At 37.8% G+C, this 15,480-nt stretch overlaps 1 protein-coding gene across 7 annotated transcripts in view; it reads right to left on the bottom strand.

Moving 5' to 3' along the window:
* Nucleotides 1-15,480, bottom strand: part of LOC122576786 (myb-like protein X) — a 63,112-nt gene that overhangs the window by 22,271 nt on the left and 25,361 nt on the right. For all 7 annotated transcript variants that reach the window (XM_043747556.1, XM_043747557.1, XM_043747559.1 and 4 more), the window contains one exon: nucleotides 6,790-6,845. In XM_043747556.1, coding sequence (XP_043603491.1) covers nucleotides 6,790-6,823 — 34 coding nt within the window. In that variant the 5' untranslated portion in view covers nucleotides 6,824-6,845. The remainder of the gene's footprint in view (nucleotides 1-6,789; nucleotides 6,846-15,480) is intronic.

The following is a 15,480-nucleotide window of genomic DNA, read 5'->3' as shown; positions in this document are numbered from 1 at the left end:
AAAAACAGTCGTCGCTTGATTTCTTCGAAGGAATTTCGATTTCATTAAGACGAGTTGGTTTTCATTGATTTACGATTTTATTTCGATCTACTTATTGGTAGAAAGGAGAAGCTGTGTTGTATGATTCATCTTTAAGTATTTAGAAGTTCTTTTTGCGATCCTATTTTATGTCTTTATAAACTTGTTAACAGCTCTCATTAACACAGAGCACGGAATATTTCAGGAAATTTCTTTAATTTCATTATAAGTTTATGACAAAATATTGGCCGTCGTTGTTATAAAAGCTTCAATTACCTACGTCACTAAAATGGTAACGTGCACACAGTGGGTCACGAAACAATACTGAAAGTATCATAAGGACGCATTAGTTAATCATGTCTTGGAATGCTAAGAATAACATACAAGGATCTAAAAGAAAAAACTGTAGTTCTTCAACTTAGAAATGATCCACATGCTTCAGGCTTCCTTCGAATTATTCGACACAAGAATTAAATGCATGCATTTGTGTGATACAATGTTGTATTACTTGACACAGAAATTAGGCACATACATTCATGTACCCAATTTTAATTTCTGTATCAAATAATTTGAAAGAAAATCTCAAGAATAAAAAGAAAATACAAAAATATGGAAGATCCGTTCCTCGACAAAATTTCCGAAATACAGTCGCACCGATGCACAATGATGGGCATTATTCGACAACGTGAGAGAGTGAAATTAAGATCGTGACTGACTGACTCGCGTCTTACGTGACATCGGCCAGAGACACGCTTCGAAAGGTCTAACCGCATCCTTGCGCCGCAGTTACGCGGTTACGTAAGAAGAAAAGTCAGACAACCAGGTGGCGAGAACAGGATAGCCAACTGTGCTCGAGGTGGGGACGAGAAAAGTCGAGAAAAGTGTGCTCAGCCAAACGAGATTCCAGAAAATACGCGGCTGCTCATAAAAGACGCTATATATATACATATGTACTACTTACACTGCCTTATCTTTAGAAAGATCGATCAAATTAATATAAAATATATAACTATTAAGACACGTGTTAAAGTTAGATTCGATGTTTTCAAGGAAATAGAAAAGATGAGAGAAACGTGATTGGTAATTTTTAAATCTTTGATATTTTAAGTGTTAGAATAAGATTAAGAGGATTTTACGAGATTTTTTGAAGATCTTTCAAGAGTTTTATTAGTAAAGTAATTAATGGTTGAGGATTTATTAGTAGATGTGTAATTAAAGAATAATCTTATTAATAGAATAATTGATAGTCTGGGATTTGTTGATGGAATAACTTCATTAACAGAATAATTAATAGTTCAGGATTTGTTAATAGGATAATCACTAGTTTAGCATTTATGAATGGAATAATTTTGTTAATAGGATAATCGTTTTAACTTTCCGTTCAAATAGATTTGTACACGTGTAAGATCAAGAAATACCACCGATGTGAAAGATTATACGTATCAATATACAGAATTTTAAAGTCAGATCTCAGTATTAAGATAAGCGTGTCTAGACTGCAACGATTAACTTTTACAAGTGGATAGCATTTGCGAAATTCACAAGCGTTAAATCGTGTCGCGTCTAATTGGCAAGGAAGTGAATCTGTTAGGTTAACTAAGTACGCCGACGAAGATCGTTACAGGATCGTATTTCGAGGCCGATCTATCATTGAAAAATGCTCCTGTACCATTTTATTTAATTAAACGCCTATCCAGATAATCTGACTTATATCTATCGAATGATCGCGGAGAAAGTAATTCCGGAAGCATCAAGCGGACAAATACAAAAAATACGAAAATTTTTCCATTTCAGAAAATCAACGAAAACAAACTTACTATATTAATCCTGTGTAAGCTTTATATATATGAATCGCCTTATAAAATCTAACCTAAAAACCGAAGTTGACAAGTTCAATGAGCTACGAACCAATAATTTCAACAGACGCTATACTTTATGTATCAAAGCCTAATAAGTAATTAAACTTCACATCGATTCCCTAATTAAACAAAAATAATATACTCATCATAGTTGTTCTGTACGTTCCATATGTGAATCAGCCTATAAAACTTAACCTAAAAGTCACGTTTAACAAGTTCAACGAGCTACGAAGCGATTTCAGCGGACATTGAAGTTCATATCTCAAAGCCTAACGATTGATTATTAAACTTTACTTCGATCCTCTAATTAGACGGGCAATCGATACTCCATTGTAATACGATTATACTTGACGGTATTATGATCGCGTGCAGGTAAAATCAGCATGGCTCCGCAAAAGCGAAAGTCAATTATTTCGTTCGCTCGAGTCGTTATGCAAAATTCTGCTAATATGCGGCGTGCTGGTTATTTATAGAGTGACTGGACAATTCTCTGGACTTTCTAGGCCTGTTACCCGCGACCGGGGTCGCGATTTTGACGACCTTTCGATTAATGGCCGCACATTATGCGTGATTATATAATCCTGAGTAGGAGATTCTACAGGAGAAGAAGTAGAGCTCCGTTTATATCAACACATACAGCTATAGTGCATCAGTAAATTTGCTAATTTTTGCTACTATCAAATATTCTTTATTTAAAATTATTATTTTTTGCCTGTGAGTAATCAGATTCGTAGGTAAGACGGCGGATAGAAGGAAGTTTAATGAAATGTATATTCTGCAATAATGTCTACTTACGTAACGATTGTTTAACCATTTGAGGAATATTGTTTGATCACATATCTTTAGTTGTATTCGGAGAATTATAAATTGAATTTTATAAACTTCATTTATTAAACTGGATATACAAAACCTATTTTATAAGATTTAATCTAGAAAAATGAATTTGATACATTACATTTGTTGAATCAAATTTATAAAGTAGAACTCGCGGAATTGAATCTGTAAAACTGAACTTGTTGAAATGTCTGATTATGCAATTAAATTTCAATTATATGCATTTAAAAGTTAAAATATCCAAGGAGTAGAAGATACGAATTCTGAAAATCTCTTACACCGCTATAATCTTCGCTGCACCATTCGATAAGTATGAAAATGGTGAGCGAAATGAGGCAGACGGGAGAATGATGGACAGCACGAATTTGCGAACAACGTCGCGAATGAATCATTCGCAAATGGTTGAATCATTTGTACGTTTACGATGCGAGGGCGTGCGCCGCGTTGACGCCACGCATGGAAACGAGCACCGTTGATCGCGGCGTATCGCGATCGAGAGAAGAAAGTCCCTGCCCGATGGTGAACGAACCGGGTTGCGTGGCACGCCGCTTCCAGGCAGAAGCGTGAACAATGCGGAAGAATATTTTTCGAACGATCGAAAAGATACCAGTCTGTTTCCGCGTTTTCCAAACCAAGGAAAATGGATCATAACTCCGCTTTGAAATGCTAAACGAACAGTGTATCAACATTTTCTTTTCGATCGATGAATACTTATTTTCTCCATGATAATAGAGTTGAACGTTTGTTATTGCAATTTTAGTACTCTTATGCGGCGTTCAATTTGGAAAAAGGAATTTGAGACGAGGTAAAATAGATATATTGTTTACATTCGTTGACTATTGGTGTAAAATAATTCTTCGCTACTATAAGCATGGCCGTGATATAATCTCAAATATCGTTAGGCTTCCAAACTAATTTCGAAATCAGAGTCTGTTACAAAACAAGAGTTGATCTGTTTTACGATTAGAAATCCATTACTGAATTTCACTACCCACGAATCCATTAATCACTGCGAGTTTTTACTCGCTGAACCTTATTGCATTGACAATTTGCAACTGTATTCTCAGAAATATACGTCAACCTATAACCATGTTGGAAATCTCTTTGATAGCTTTCCAGTTGATCCTCTAGATCAAGTTACGACTTCGTTTCTAATCCAGTCGATCTGTTTGCTAATTTATTCGATATTCTGTCGGTCACTGTGTGATTTCCTTTGAAATCTCCTTGACAGAATTGTGAACAGTCTGAAATCTCGTTAATCGAGTGACCGGTTGCCACTTCATTTACAAACTTGCTCCGAGTGTTGCCAATGTATTCGCAATTATATATATCTAAGGACATCTAAGAAGATATATCTAAGGAGATGATCAATCTACGCAGAACGAGAGCATCGTAACGAGAAAACGTACGAACGGCCTTAAAAGAGGTCGAACAGATCGCCAATAAAAGGCAAGCAGTCGTGAGTTTCGTAGACAACGAATGACTCATTGATTATTGCATTCGTGTAATAACCGCGGGGGCGGTTTTCGCTCATCTTTCGGTAGAAATGCAACCGTGGGCCGCTTCAAGAAAGTCTTACGACAGCGTAAATTGAAATTATTGATTTCAAATTAATCTATCTCCCATGAAACGATTAATTCTCTTTTTTTCTTTTAATATCCTCCCTTAATGACGAAGCTAGTATTTGTCTAAAGTGATTTCATACCATTTCCTACAATGTACGCATGTTACAATGACATGTGCATTTTGATATTTTTCAAAGTAATTTTTCCACTAAAATATCTAAAAGCTAAAGCAAAATACCTGAAACGCCTAAAGTATCTAAATTCCAGTCTCCATAGACATTGCTGATCTCAACACGAGAAACTCTACCGCCATTGCATTGTCGAGAAATACGGGGTACGTATAGTCAAAGCTCCGGACACTAAAACAAGCCATCCCCGAGGAACGATACATAAAATTCCTGGTCTGGACGCAAACGGCAGGCTTTGTATTCATTACACTCGCCATTTGCGTGTTGGAAGAGCCGCGTCTCTGGACCACCAGCCGCGAAACGTGCGAATCCACCTTTGTACAAGCGTATTTACATTCACGTAGGAGCTAAATGGAAGTTGCATCGGGCAAGGAATGCAGCCTCGTGGGACATCCGTCCGTGAAACGTATGCATCGCGGTCGAACCACGTGGGACGTTCGTATACACTACTGTTCATAAGTCAACTCGAAGTAACAGTATTCGAATATTGCCAAATTTGTACAAAAATTAACGATAAATCAATAACCAGGAAATTAGAATAGAATCTTTAGACATGTTCGATCGCCTGGTAATTTTATTACCTCGATAAAAATTGTTTGTCGAAAGAATTCTTCAAAGTATCTTTTACCAAAGAATTTTCCGAGATAGTGAAATTCGGAGATGGAGACCTAAGAACTTTCTCCCAAAATATCCTTCATCGAAGAATTTTCCGAGGTGTTAAAGCTGTTGAGGTAATTCCTGGTTCTATAGAACACGTAGAAATCCCAAACTTTTGAACGTTAGTGTACGTCCACTTGTTTGCAATTTTATTGCGGCTCGTACATCCTCCTGTCTTCCCAGAAAATCCTTTGCGTCCGTCTCCGGTGAATCGACTTATGTATCTTCCTCCTTGTAAGCCTTGTCGAGAGTCTCGAATGTTTCTCGCGGAGAATAGTAAGCCTTTGATTTGGTTTTAAGGCGTGTATATTATACCACACTGGGATTTTTTTAGCAAACAGCGTGGGAGGATGACTGACAAGTACGTATTTTCGTTTAGAGAGGAATTCGGTTTCGGAGTATTTCGTTTAAACTGTATTATCGAGGATTTTTGTGGAAAAAATCGTTGACTCAATATACGTAACGGATGTATAGGTTTGACTTTTCAAATGTAACAGTGAAGGAACAATACGACGTAGTAACGGGTATATTAAAAAAAAAATTCATCGAACCTACAAGTACAATTCAATATTTAATGCAAAATGAAAAATAGAACAAAGCAAATTTAATGTAATCAAGAATTTGACCAAGGTAATTAAATTACTTAGAAAACGTGTCTAATTGGTGGTAGATATCACGAGGCGCGTCTTTGCGCGTAGATGGTGTATCGCGGTACTAACTGGGTTTTCGTGTCGAGTCAAGGTGTTTCCTACGTGAACGTAAACACGAGACCGTACGTCGGCCACGATACGAGAATCGCGAATGAATCGTGCCGATGGGAGGAAAGGAGAGAATCTCGTACGGCGGAAGAATCGCGAATAGTTTCGGTGCACACATACGCCATTCTGTCCAGGCAACGCTAATTGCTCAAGAACCTGCCATTAGTTTCTTCATTTCTCTTCCTTGCGACTACCAACTAGGATCGATCGGTGCGATCATTAATTGGACATGTTGATTAAAATTACTTGAATTTCTGAGACACTGAGGCAAATATTTTGCAATATTACGTATCTTATTTCCGCCGATTAAATGTAAAGGTTAATGTAAATTTACGCAGGTTAAGTATACGGAATATGAAAAAGTCAGATGGTTATAAGGTGTTATAAGGTGCGCTTATACCATCAATGTTGATAACGACGATAGAAGAAAATTTAATTTAATGAATGGTATTGGCGCGTCAAATTCAACTTTCATACGCACGAACGTAGTGAAAAAGAGAAAAGAAAAAGAAAATGGAAGGTAGTAGAGCGATAAAGTGCAGAAGGATGCAGTGCATGCACTCATGCAGCCAGTTGCATGCCATTTGCACTTCCTCCGCGCATTGTTCGGTTTCCCTCCGACTTTCGAGGACCTCGTATGCAACGAGGCAAGTTGAGTTAGGTCAACCCTCGATCCGAGGCTGCGTATTCCTCCTCGGACGCATTGTTCCCGCGATGCACCATATTGCATTCCATTATTTCGAGCACATGCGTGCAACCGAGGCAACGATTGATTCGCGAGGGGAGTTGAATTTTACTCGAAATTTCCACTAAACTTGTTGCTGGTAACATCTTTCTTTCGAGTATTTCCAATCGGTAAATTAGATCGATAGGGGAGACGATAGGAGAGAATTAGGTTTACGAGACTCACCTTGCAACAAAAATCCATGCAGCGCGAGGTTCATGGCTACGATCAATTCCTTCAGCCTGAAACAGAAGAATTTTTCGTGGTTAGTGATTAAATTTCTGTCAAAAATTTTATTCTATTTTACTTTCTCACGGTATTATTATGAGAGTATAGATCAATGGTTATTAATAAATGTTTGTTCAATATTAATAATATTTAAATCTAAGTTAATTTGAATCTAATCTGACATTGCAGAGTCATATTTTAAAATGCACTACTATTGATTCTACAAGTTTATCGAATTTATTTTATAATAAATAACACAACGTCAATTGATATATACATATTATTTGCCATATAGTAAGTGTAACATTACTTGAAAGATTTATTTAGAAATTATTCTTTCAAATAGAGAAGAGATTGAGATCTGCGACAGCATAGATGAAAATACACGTTTCAAAGATGCACTGGTCAGGTTCAAGAGAGAATACGTAAAGTTTCCGAGCGGATAAGAATGAATTTACTTTGTTCAGAGATTCTTGTACGCCTTCGTGCAATTTAGCCGCAATTAGCATCTCTTAGCGTTGCATTATTGCCATCTATCATTCGTCAGTCTTGAAAAGCGGGAATTTTCTGATCGATCCGTCGATTCTGCCCGACGATTGCGTCCGTTCGATCAATTAAAAGCAATTAGTCTTATGAAAGACCACGTTTAAGCCGATCGTACGTGAAATGCGCGGATAATTGTGGCGATTGTGCTGCTCTTGGGCAACCTATCCGCGAAGCACATAATTTAGTGAAGTTCTCTTAACAGCGATAGAGTAGTCGTTTTAAAGGATTTTTCAATGCTAGTAAATGCTCTTTATTCTCGATGAAATACAGTAAAAGAGAAAAAGAAAACGTATATAGAGCGTTTACAGAAAAGTACCAACTTTATAATCCATCGCCCATCCAGCACACCTAAATCAATTCTCAGACTTGTTCAAACTCCGAAATCTAACATGCCACAGCTTCGAACTACTCCAAACTTTATCAAATAGGATTCAAACTTTGTCAAACAGGGCCAAATCTAAAACTACACAAGAGTACCAAACTACTAGAAAATTTAGAGTAGAAAAGAAACTTCGTCTAACGGGTTAAACAAAGTCACTGCAAGTCAGAGCTTCGATCATCCGGATCGATAAAATTCGAACATGTGCAGTGGATCAACGGTGGCGCACTCGAAAGTCCTCGTCGGAGCACAATGGCCGCGTTGCAGCGGAATTAATTCAGGTCGAGCACGTAGGAACACGAGCGGGTAACGGTGCCTCTTTGCAAGCCACAAAACGGCCAACGGAATTGTTTCTGGCACAGCAGACTTCTTTTCCCCGTTTTCGCGATCCTTGCTTAAGTACTGAGCCAATTAATAATCTCTTCCTATCTTATGTCAAAATTGATTCGATGCTCTTACGTGTGTACGATCTCATCCTTTTCATAGTACAAAATTATCGTCCATCTTACTTCTATCGTTAAAGCTTATAATTCGATCCATTTCATTTTTTGAAGATCCAACGATGTCAAACATCGTCAAATGCATCGATAACTACACCTATTGATAACCTATTGATTTGCCTTACAATTGACGTAGCGTTCGAACGAGTAATGAATAAATTCCATGAAATGATCGTCATTGAATAAATGTGGGAAAGGAACATTGGAAACGAAGAATGGAGGGATCCAGCGAGAGCAACAAAGTCAAGTAAAGTTTCGTCAGATCTTGTAATAGGAATGAACCACCCGATAGTGGTATTTTGTTTCGCGTAGCGCGTCACGAAAACGTCCACCGACGTCTTGGTCGATCGCGGCCCTCGTTGTGAATACGAAATCGAGGAACACGGCCGCCATTAACGTGCGTACAATTCCTGATGAGCCGTGCTCTTTCGTCTCCTGTACCGTAACCATTCGTCGAGGACTCGTCGGAAATTTCATGTACCGCGACCTCGTGGAACCAAGAATCTAAAAATTTGACAAACTCAGAGAAATGAGCTTTTTAATATCAAACGTAACATACTGTTTGGTAATTCGTCGTTTTCTAAGGACGAAGAAGCAACAGTAACGTAAGAAGTTGATGGACTTACAGAATTTCGTTTTTTCGATATTAATGAAAAAACTCTTCATAGATTTCCTATACACAACGGTTTTATATGGAAGTTTTATGGGAACTTTTTCTTTGGAAAATGTAACATAATGTTCGTTCACGTTGCTCCAGGGCGAAATGGAAATGTGCAGTTATGTGAAAATTGTGATTCATGCAAGATATGATCGTATGCATGGTTGCTCGGTTTCTTTCTCTCCTTTGCATCCGTGGCGATCCTCTTTCGCCTTAAAGACGATTTTCACCTTACGTAAAACCGGCACATCGGCCGTGACTCGTTTCCATGGCGAACGACTTTCCCCGATTCTGTATCGCGAACGTTGTACAGTTTAAAAACGATCGATGCCACGCCTTTGGATACTTGCCAGATAATCATATGGTTACATTTCTCATTACAAACGATTTTACATTCTTTTTATTCGTCGGGTAAGCTTTCGTACAACGAATTTTTGCTATTGCTTATGTATAATGATCATTTTTCGTCTTATATATATAAAAAAAAAAATGGAATTTAATTTTTTACCCCCGTAAACACGACCGTAAATAAAGCAAATTATCTTACATAAAAGTTCATTACAATGAACAATGATTTACATCTGCCTGTTTTACGATATTCTTCCTTGAGTTACTTAACAGTTTTTGATCAAATCTTACTTCAAAGTTCCACACCGCAGTTTATATAATTCCTGTGCGCTGTATACTTCACACCTGAGAACGGAACTTTACTTAAATAAACTAAAAAACTTTGCTTCTTTCACTGACTGTAATTTCACTAGAGCTGGTAACGGATCAAACACTTTCCAACGATATCAAACTTGTTTGCTAATACAGTTCGCTAGGAATATATAAAGTACAGTACTTTCCAGTCATTTTTACTGTTACATAGCTAATTACTATTTCAGTGCGGATCAAAGAGAAGAAATATGTAAAAATGTCCGTACTGAGTAAATATTTCTTTCTGCTTTTCCCTTTCTATTTTTAAAAGTAGAAAATTCAAGGACGTCTGGAAAGACTACTTGACGAGCCACGACTGTATTATGTGCAGGTGAATTCGTGTAAAGAACCTCTAAGCAGGTCGTTTCGTAATTGATTATGGGTCTCATTGATGATTGCAATCAAGCTGTTACACGGATCCTTAACTTTTTGCCCACCTAAAAATCTAATTAAACTTAACGTATTATCGTCATAACCTAACCTAATAGTAACCTAACCTAATTTATCTGACTTGATTTAATTTAAGCCAATGTAATCTGACCTAAATCCATTTTGAGTCAAATAGCATCCAGTGGTACAAAATGCTTTCAAACTTGAAATTCGCATTAGAAAGTCGAAGACTGAAATGGAGCTGCACGAAGCCACGGGGACAATGTCTGAATGCACCGGAGGATCTAGATCACGGAGGACGAGGATCGACACGCGAGGCCGCAGGCAATATCCGGTCGATCGATCTACGAGCGGAAACGAGGACCGTTCTCCGTTCAGAAAAGGGATTGTTCCACTCGACTATAACGTAACGCGTTCAATCGTCTCGGGAAAATCGTTTTCTTTGAAAAGTAGCGAGGGCGAGTACGCGACGACTCTGTGTGCCGGGACAAAGTCGATCGATCGTTTTAGAAAGTCGAGGATGCGCTCGAGGAGGATCTTAAATCATTCGTTTGAAAATAAATCCTCCGTTGCCGTTACCTTGACACTTAACGACGCTGTTATGAATATTGTAATGTGGTCGAGATTGAAATAGCCGTGGAATGGTGAAATGTTAATTTGTTCGAGGAAACGTTTGCAATTTTTTACGCTTTTTACGAAGAAAGATTTTTTTCTTAAGACAAAGACAGGTGTCGTTGACGCGTAACGTGAGTTATGACTTAACCCTTAAATTGAAAATTAGGAACTAAATCATTTACTTGATCTTTGCATCGCTGTTTCCTACTACGGTCACTTTCATATTTCCAACTTTATTTCTCTAACGAAAATATATCTCGATATATCTAAAGTTATTATACGTTAATCATCTTATATATTTGCTGGCTATTTACTATATTTTACGTTGAAGCGAAGGAAACAGAAGTAGTCCACGATCCATTCATCCGCGGATCTAGAATCCTCGATTCGCAACTCTCGATCTCGAGGCTGATTTATGTATCCCCGAGTGGATTCCGTGTGCTCTAGAAAGATTTTCTCCATCGATAGCCCGTTCAATCGTTGCGCTTTTACATAAACCGAGGACACAGGTGTTCCTTCAGGGCTAGAAAGAAAGCTGCGCGCTCGACTTTTCATGTTTTTGACCGAGGATCGTCGCGATAGCGATCGATTAGGCAAGAAGAACACGACGAAGAGTCGATCGACCCAGCGATAATTAACTGGTTACGTAAAGTTGTAAGAAAGAAGGATGAATCGTCGCGTGGATGAAATTCTGCCCAATGTATTCCCGGATGGAAAATGAATCGATTAGAGTACCAAATATAAATATAATTTTGGATATTCAGACATGTCTCTGTTAGGTAAATTTGCTTTTAGGAATTTGCTTTTGAAAGCCTAAAATATTTTAATTCGCAGACCATCAAAATTCTAAATGACCTAAAATATATCTATTCCAATTCTATCTGAATTTCAACGATTTAGCAGCTTAAAATATTCTAATTTCCAGAGCATCCAAATATTTGAGATTTAAAAACACCTAAATTCTCGAACTATCTGACTGCCAAATATTTGGATACCTAAATTATCCGCGTCTTGGAAAATTCATCGACCATAGAATATTAAGAAACTATTTAGGACTATAACAGCATTTCTATGACGAAAGATATTTAGAATTGCAATGGGCTATTTAGATCGACATTCGTTCGATCTCGAAGTGGATTAGTTGCTCTCCCGCATCGTGGGAATCGTACGATTTAGACAAAGACTAATTGATCACTGGCAAACGATGCTGCGTTTGCTTTCACTTTCCATAAAATCGTCTCGAATTGAAACATAACGTCCGAGGAAGGTGGAATCGTGCCACGAAATCGGCAATCGTAGACCAACGCGATGCGAGAAAGAGAATGGAGATTCGCTCTGCTCTCAACCAGCCATCCTTCGAGCTGATTCACTGTATTGCACGTAGAACGAATACGTTGAAAGCGAGAAGATCTGGATCATCGATTGAATATGTATAAACGTTCTAGAAAATAAGAATAAAACCATGTTTTTGAACGAAAAAAAATTTTTTATTCAGCTATGATGTTTTTATACAATTTAACTTCTGAGAGTCCAAGGAAATAGTAAAAGTAACACGGTAAGAGGACCGGTATAAATCCTTAAATCGCTTCTCAATAATAAATCAAATTATAAAGAATCGAGTTTCCGATATTCGAATACCCAAGACATTCAAGTTCTAATTATTTAAGTTACTAACATATTGGAGGCCTCAAAATCCAAATTTCCAAAATAATTGAATTTTAAATAATCTTAATTCATTTAAGTTCCCAAATATTATCGTATTTAAGTTACCAAGATATCGACGTTCTTAAATCCCAATTCGCACTGCCTGAATTCCAAATATTTCTAGTCCATCTAAATCTCCAAGTATCAGACTAATTAAACTTTCAAAAACCTACAACAGAAATATTTATCAAATTAAATAATGCGAAACAAATATCTTGCTCTCCGAACGGGACAATACTCTACAAGAAAACTCTAAAGTGATGTCAATCGTAAAGGAACAATGAGATATTATAAAATACGTAGCGACAAGAGAAATTGCATTACGATAATGTAACAATTCCCATACACAACTCTGCGCGTTATACTTACACCATGTGCAACAGCCAACGAAAAGAAAAATGGACGATTGTAACGAAACTTTCGGCTTTCCCCTTACGTTTGATCGAAGCTAGACCCGCTAGACCAGCGATTGCAAACTCAGATTATGTAAATTGTTACACATACAAAACAAATCTCCGTTCTCCATTCGATCGCTCTTAAATGGCCGATTTGTTGATCGTAGCGCCGATACCTTCATACGGTGAACTCGCGTGTGCCTTGTTACACTTTCAAAATGCCCGCTGTCGAGGAATTCGAGCGACAATATTTTCAGCAAATGAAATTCGGCAGAACTCTGCGGGTTTATTAACAGACAAAGAACGGGATAAACCGATCCTGTTTCGAATAACAATTTCGTCCGCTGCTTCGGTGTATGGCGCGATCAGATTTTTGAACTGTTGGTTTTCTTGGTTCATTGCAAGTTTCAAATTCAGGCGGTTGTTTGAAAATTTTTAATTTAGAATTCTTGGTTTGCTTTGCAGAATTTTAACTTGCACGGTACCTAAATTCCGAGCTACGTACCTGAATTTCAAAATGCCTGAATTCCAAAGACATTTGGTCTCAGGATATTTAAATGCCTAGCTCTCGGTTTATGTGTCTGAATTCGAAAGGTATCGGGTTTCCGAATTTCTAGATGTCCAAATTGAAAAATACCTGGTTTCCAAAGAATATAAATCCATGTAGCTACCTGAATTTCAAAATATACCTGATCGAAAAGATACCTGAATTTCTAATCGCTTTAATTCAGGAATTCTCGAATTCTTAAATCCATCGGTTCCTAATATTTTTCGCCATCTACATAACCAGATATACTTATCGCCAAAGGTTTTCTGCAACGAATAATTTAATCTAAAGCACAGACCACCACCAAGCTACGATGTAAAACGTCGAAGAAACGAAATTACACTACCACCGTGAGTCACTAGGGCCACATCAGCGAACCACGTTAACCGATCATTTATATCTCGCCGCGTTTCCGTGTTACAATAAATTCGCTATCGGGCGATCGCACACAGCGTAACATTATCCATATTTAATGCGCGTCTTTAATAAAACAGAATAAATGATTACGAAACGGTTACGAAAGCTACCGCCCGACGTTAGACTCCGTGAAATGTCAATTTTCTGCTCGCACCGTGATAAATAAACTTATTTACACTTTCGATCTTGCAACATTTTTCCCAATCGAACCTAACGTTATTATAATTCACCATGATCGCATAACCATGTCACCATAGAATCAAACATTTTTATTATTACGAGACTTCGAACCTCGTTTATTTTACTATGCACGTGTGAAAATTGAACAGGCTATAAATCGATCGTCCGTCCTTTCGCCAGACACTTTCGAGGAATTCATTAGAATTCGTTAGAAGTGTCGCGGCACGCTTCGATCTCATTTCGATGCATTCGACAACGAAATAGGGAAACAAATCCTGCTACAAATCTGTTCAACGTAAATCAGTGTCGACTGTTTTGGTGTGTTACAAATTTTACTAATTAGATTGGTCTATTAGTAAATGAAATATTCTCCTTTTTCACATGTATGTTTCACCATGCGTATAAATTAGAATTCAAAGTAATTACTACGTATTTTAGTTGATCCTACATATTGCACGGTATCATCGTAGTAATAGAAATGTACAGAAATAATGTCAATGATACTGTAATACAAAGTACATATGCAATGACGAGCTAATCTCAATTAAATCGTACGTCAACGGATTGATACGTAAATGCCACGGTAAATACAATGGCGTGCCGATGTTTCTCGTAGCAACCGTGTATGATCTTTCGATATGGAGAAAATATTGGATTTTTAGTGTCCTAATTTGACTTTAGGACTTTTGAGTTTGAGGGATTGGATTTTTACTGACATTGGGCGTTACCTCAACAAGAATTCTCAAAGCGATTACAGAGTCACTTTCTCCTTTTTGAAAAGGCCGGATCGATGATGTCAATCGTAAAGAATATCGAACTCTCATACGATACTGTAAATTTCTCTTTACGACTGTAGCCGAAACACGTTCGATCGTTTCGGCGACGTTTACATGTTGTTACAAAGTACTGCACGCCCACGTAACGCCGGTGTAAACGAGGTCGTGTGTAATAGACAGAGTTCCTCAGAGCCCAGCTCGCTTTTTCCTCTCTTCTATTCCATACTTTGCCGCCTTCTGTTACCAATTTCATTTCGCTGATCTTGGAATTGCTGCGCATCTTCCAGAGAATCTTTCAGTCCATCTTAAGATCGATGAATGAAAACGTTTAACCAGATGAATCGTAAGTTGCAGGATAGTTACGAAGCATTCTGGGGTCAAGAGACTTCATCATCGTGAAATCTTATGTTCCTCTTAAAGAAACCTCGCGGCTATGTAATCTGGCCATGATCGTCACAAAGCCGCAAAATGTATCGCAGATCGTGCAGAAACTTTAGGCTTCGAACCTTTAGCAAGAAATGCTACTGCATTTGGACTATTTGAAAGTTCAACGAATTTCACGCTACTGCCCTGCTAACGCAACTAACAGCTACCTTTTCTAGCTGCAAGCTTTTTTAACTCAAGTTGAAGGGGTAAAATCAACCCTCCAAATGTCGATACCTTAAGCCTTCGCCAAAGTTAGGATGAAGGTTTGGACGACGGTTGGATGATTTCATAGCCGGTTTGCTAAATGCATAAAATTTTGTTTAATTATAGTATCCATGTACACCGTTGTTGAGACACATTAAAGAATGTAATTTTTCATTGTTATACGCACAGTCGCCATATTTTTTCAAACTAGCA

Source organism: Bombus pyrosoma, linkage group LG16 (genome assembly GCF_014825855.1).
Source record: "Bombus pyrosoma isolate SC7728 linkage group LG16, ASM1482585v1, whole genome shotgun sequence".
Classification (NCBI taxonomy): Eukaryota; Metazoa; Arthropoda; class Insecta; order Hymenoptera; family Apidae; genus Bombus; species Bombus pyrosoma.
The sequence above is the reverse complement of the archived record's forward strand: the minus strand, read 5'-3'. Positions and strand labels throughout refer to the sequence as shown.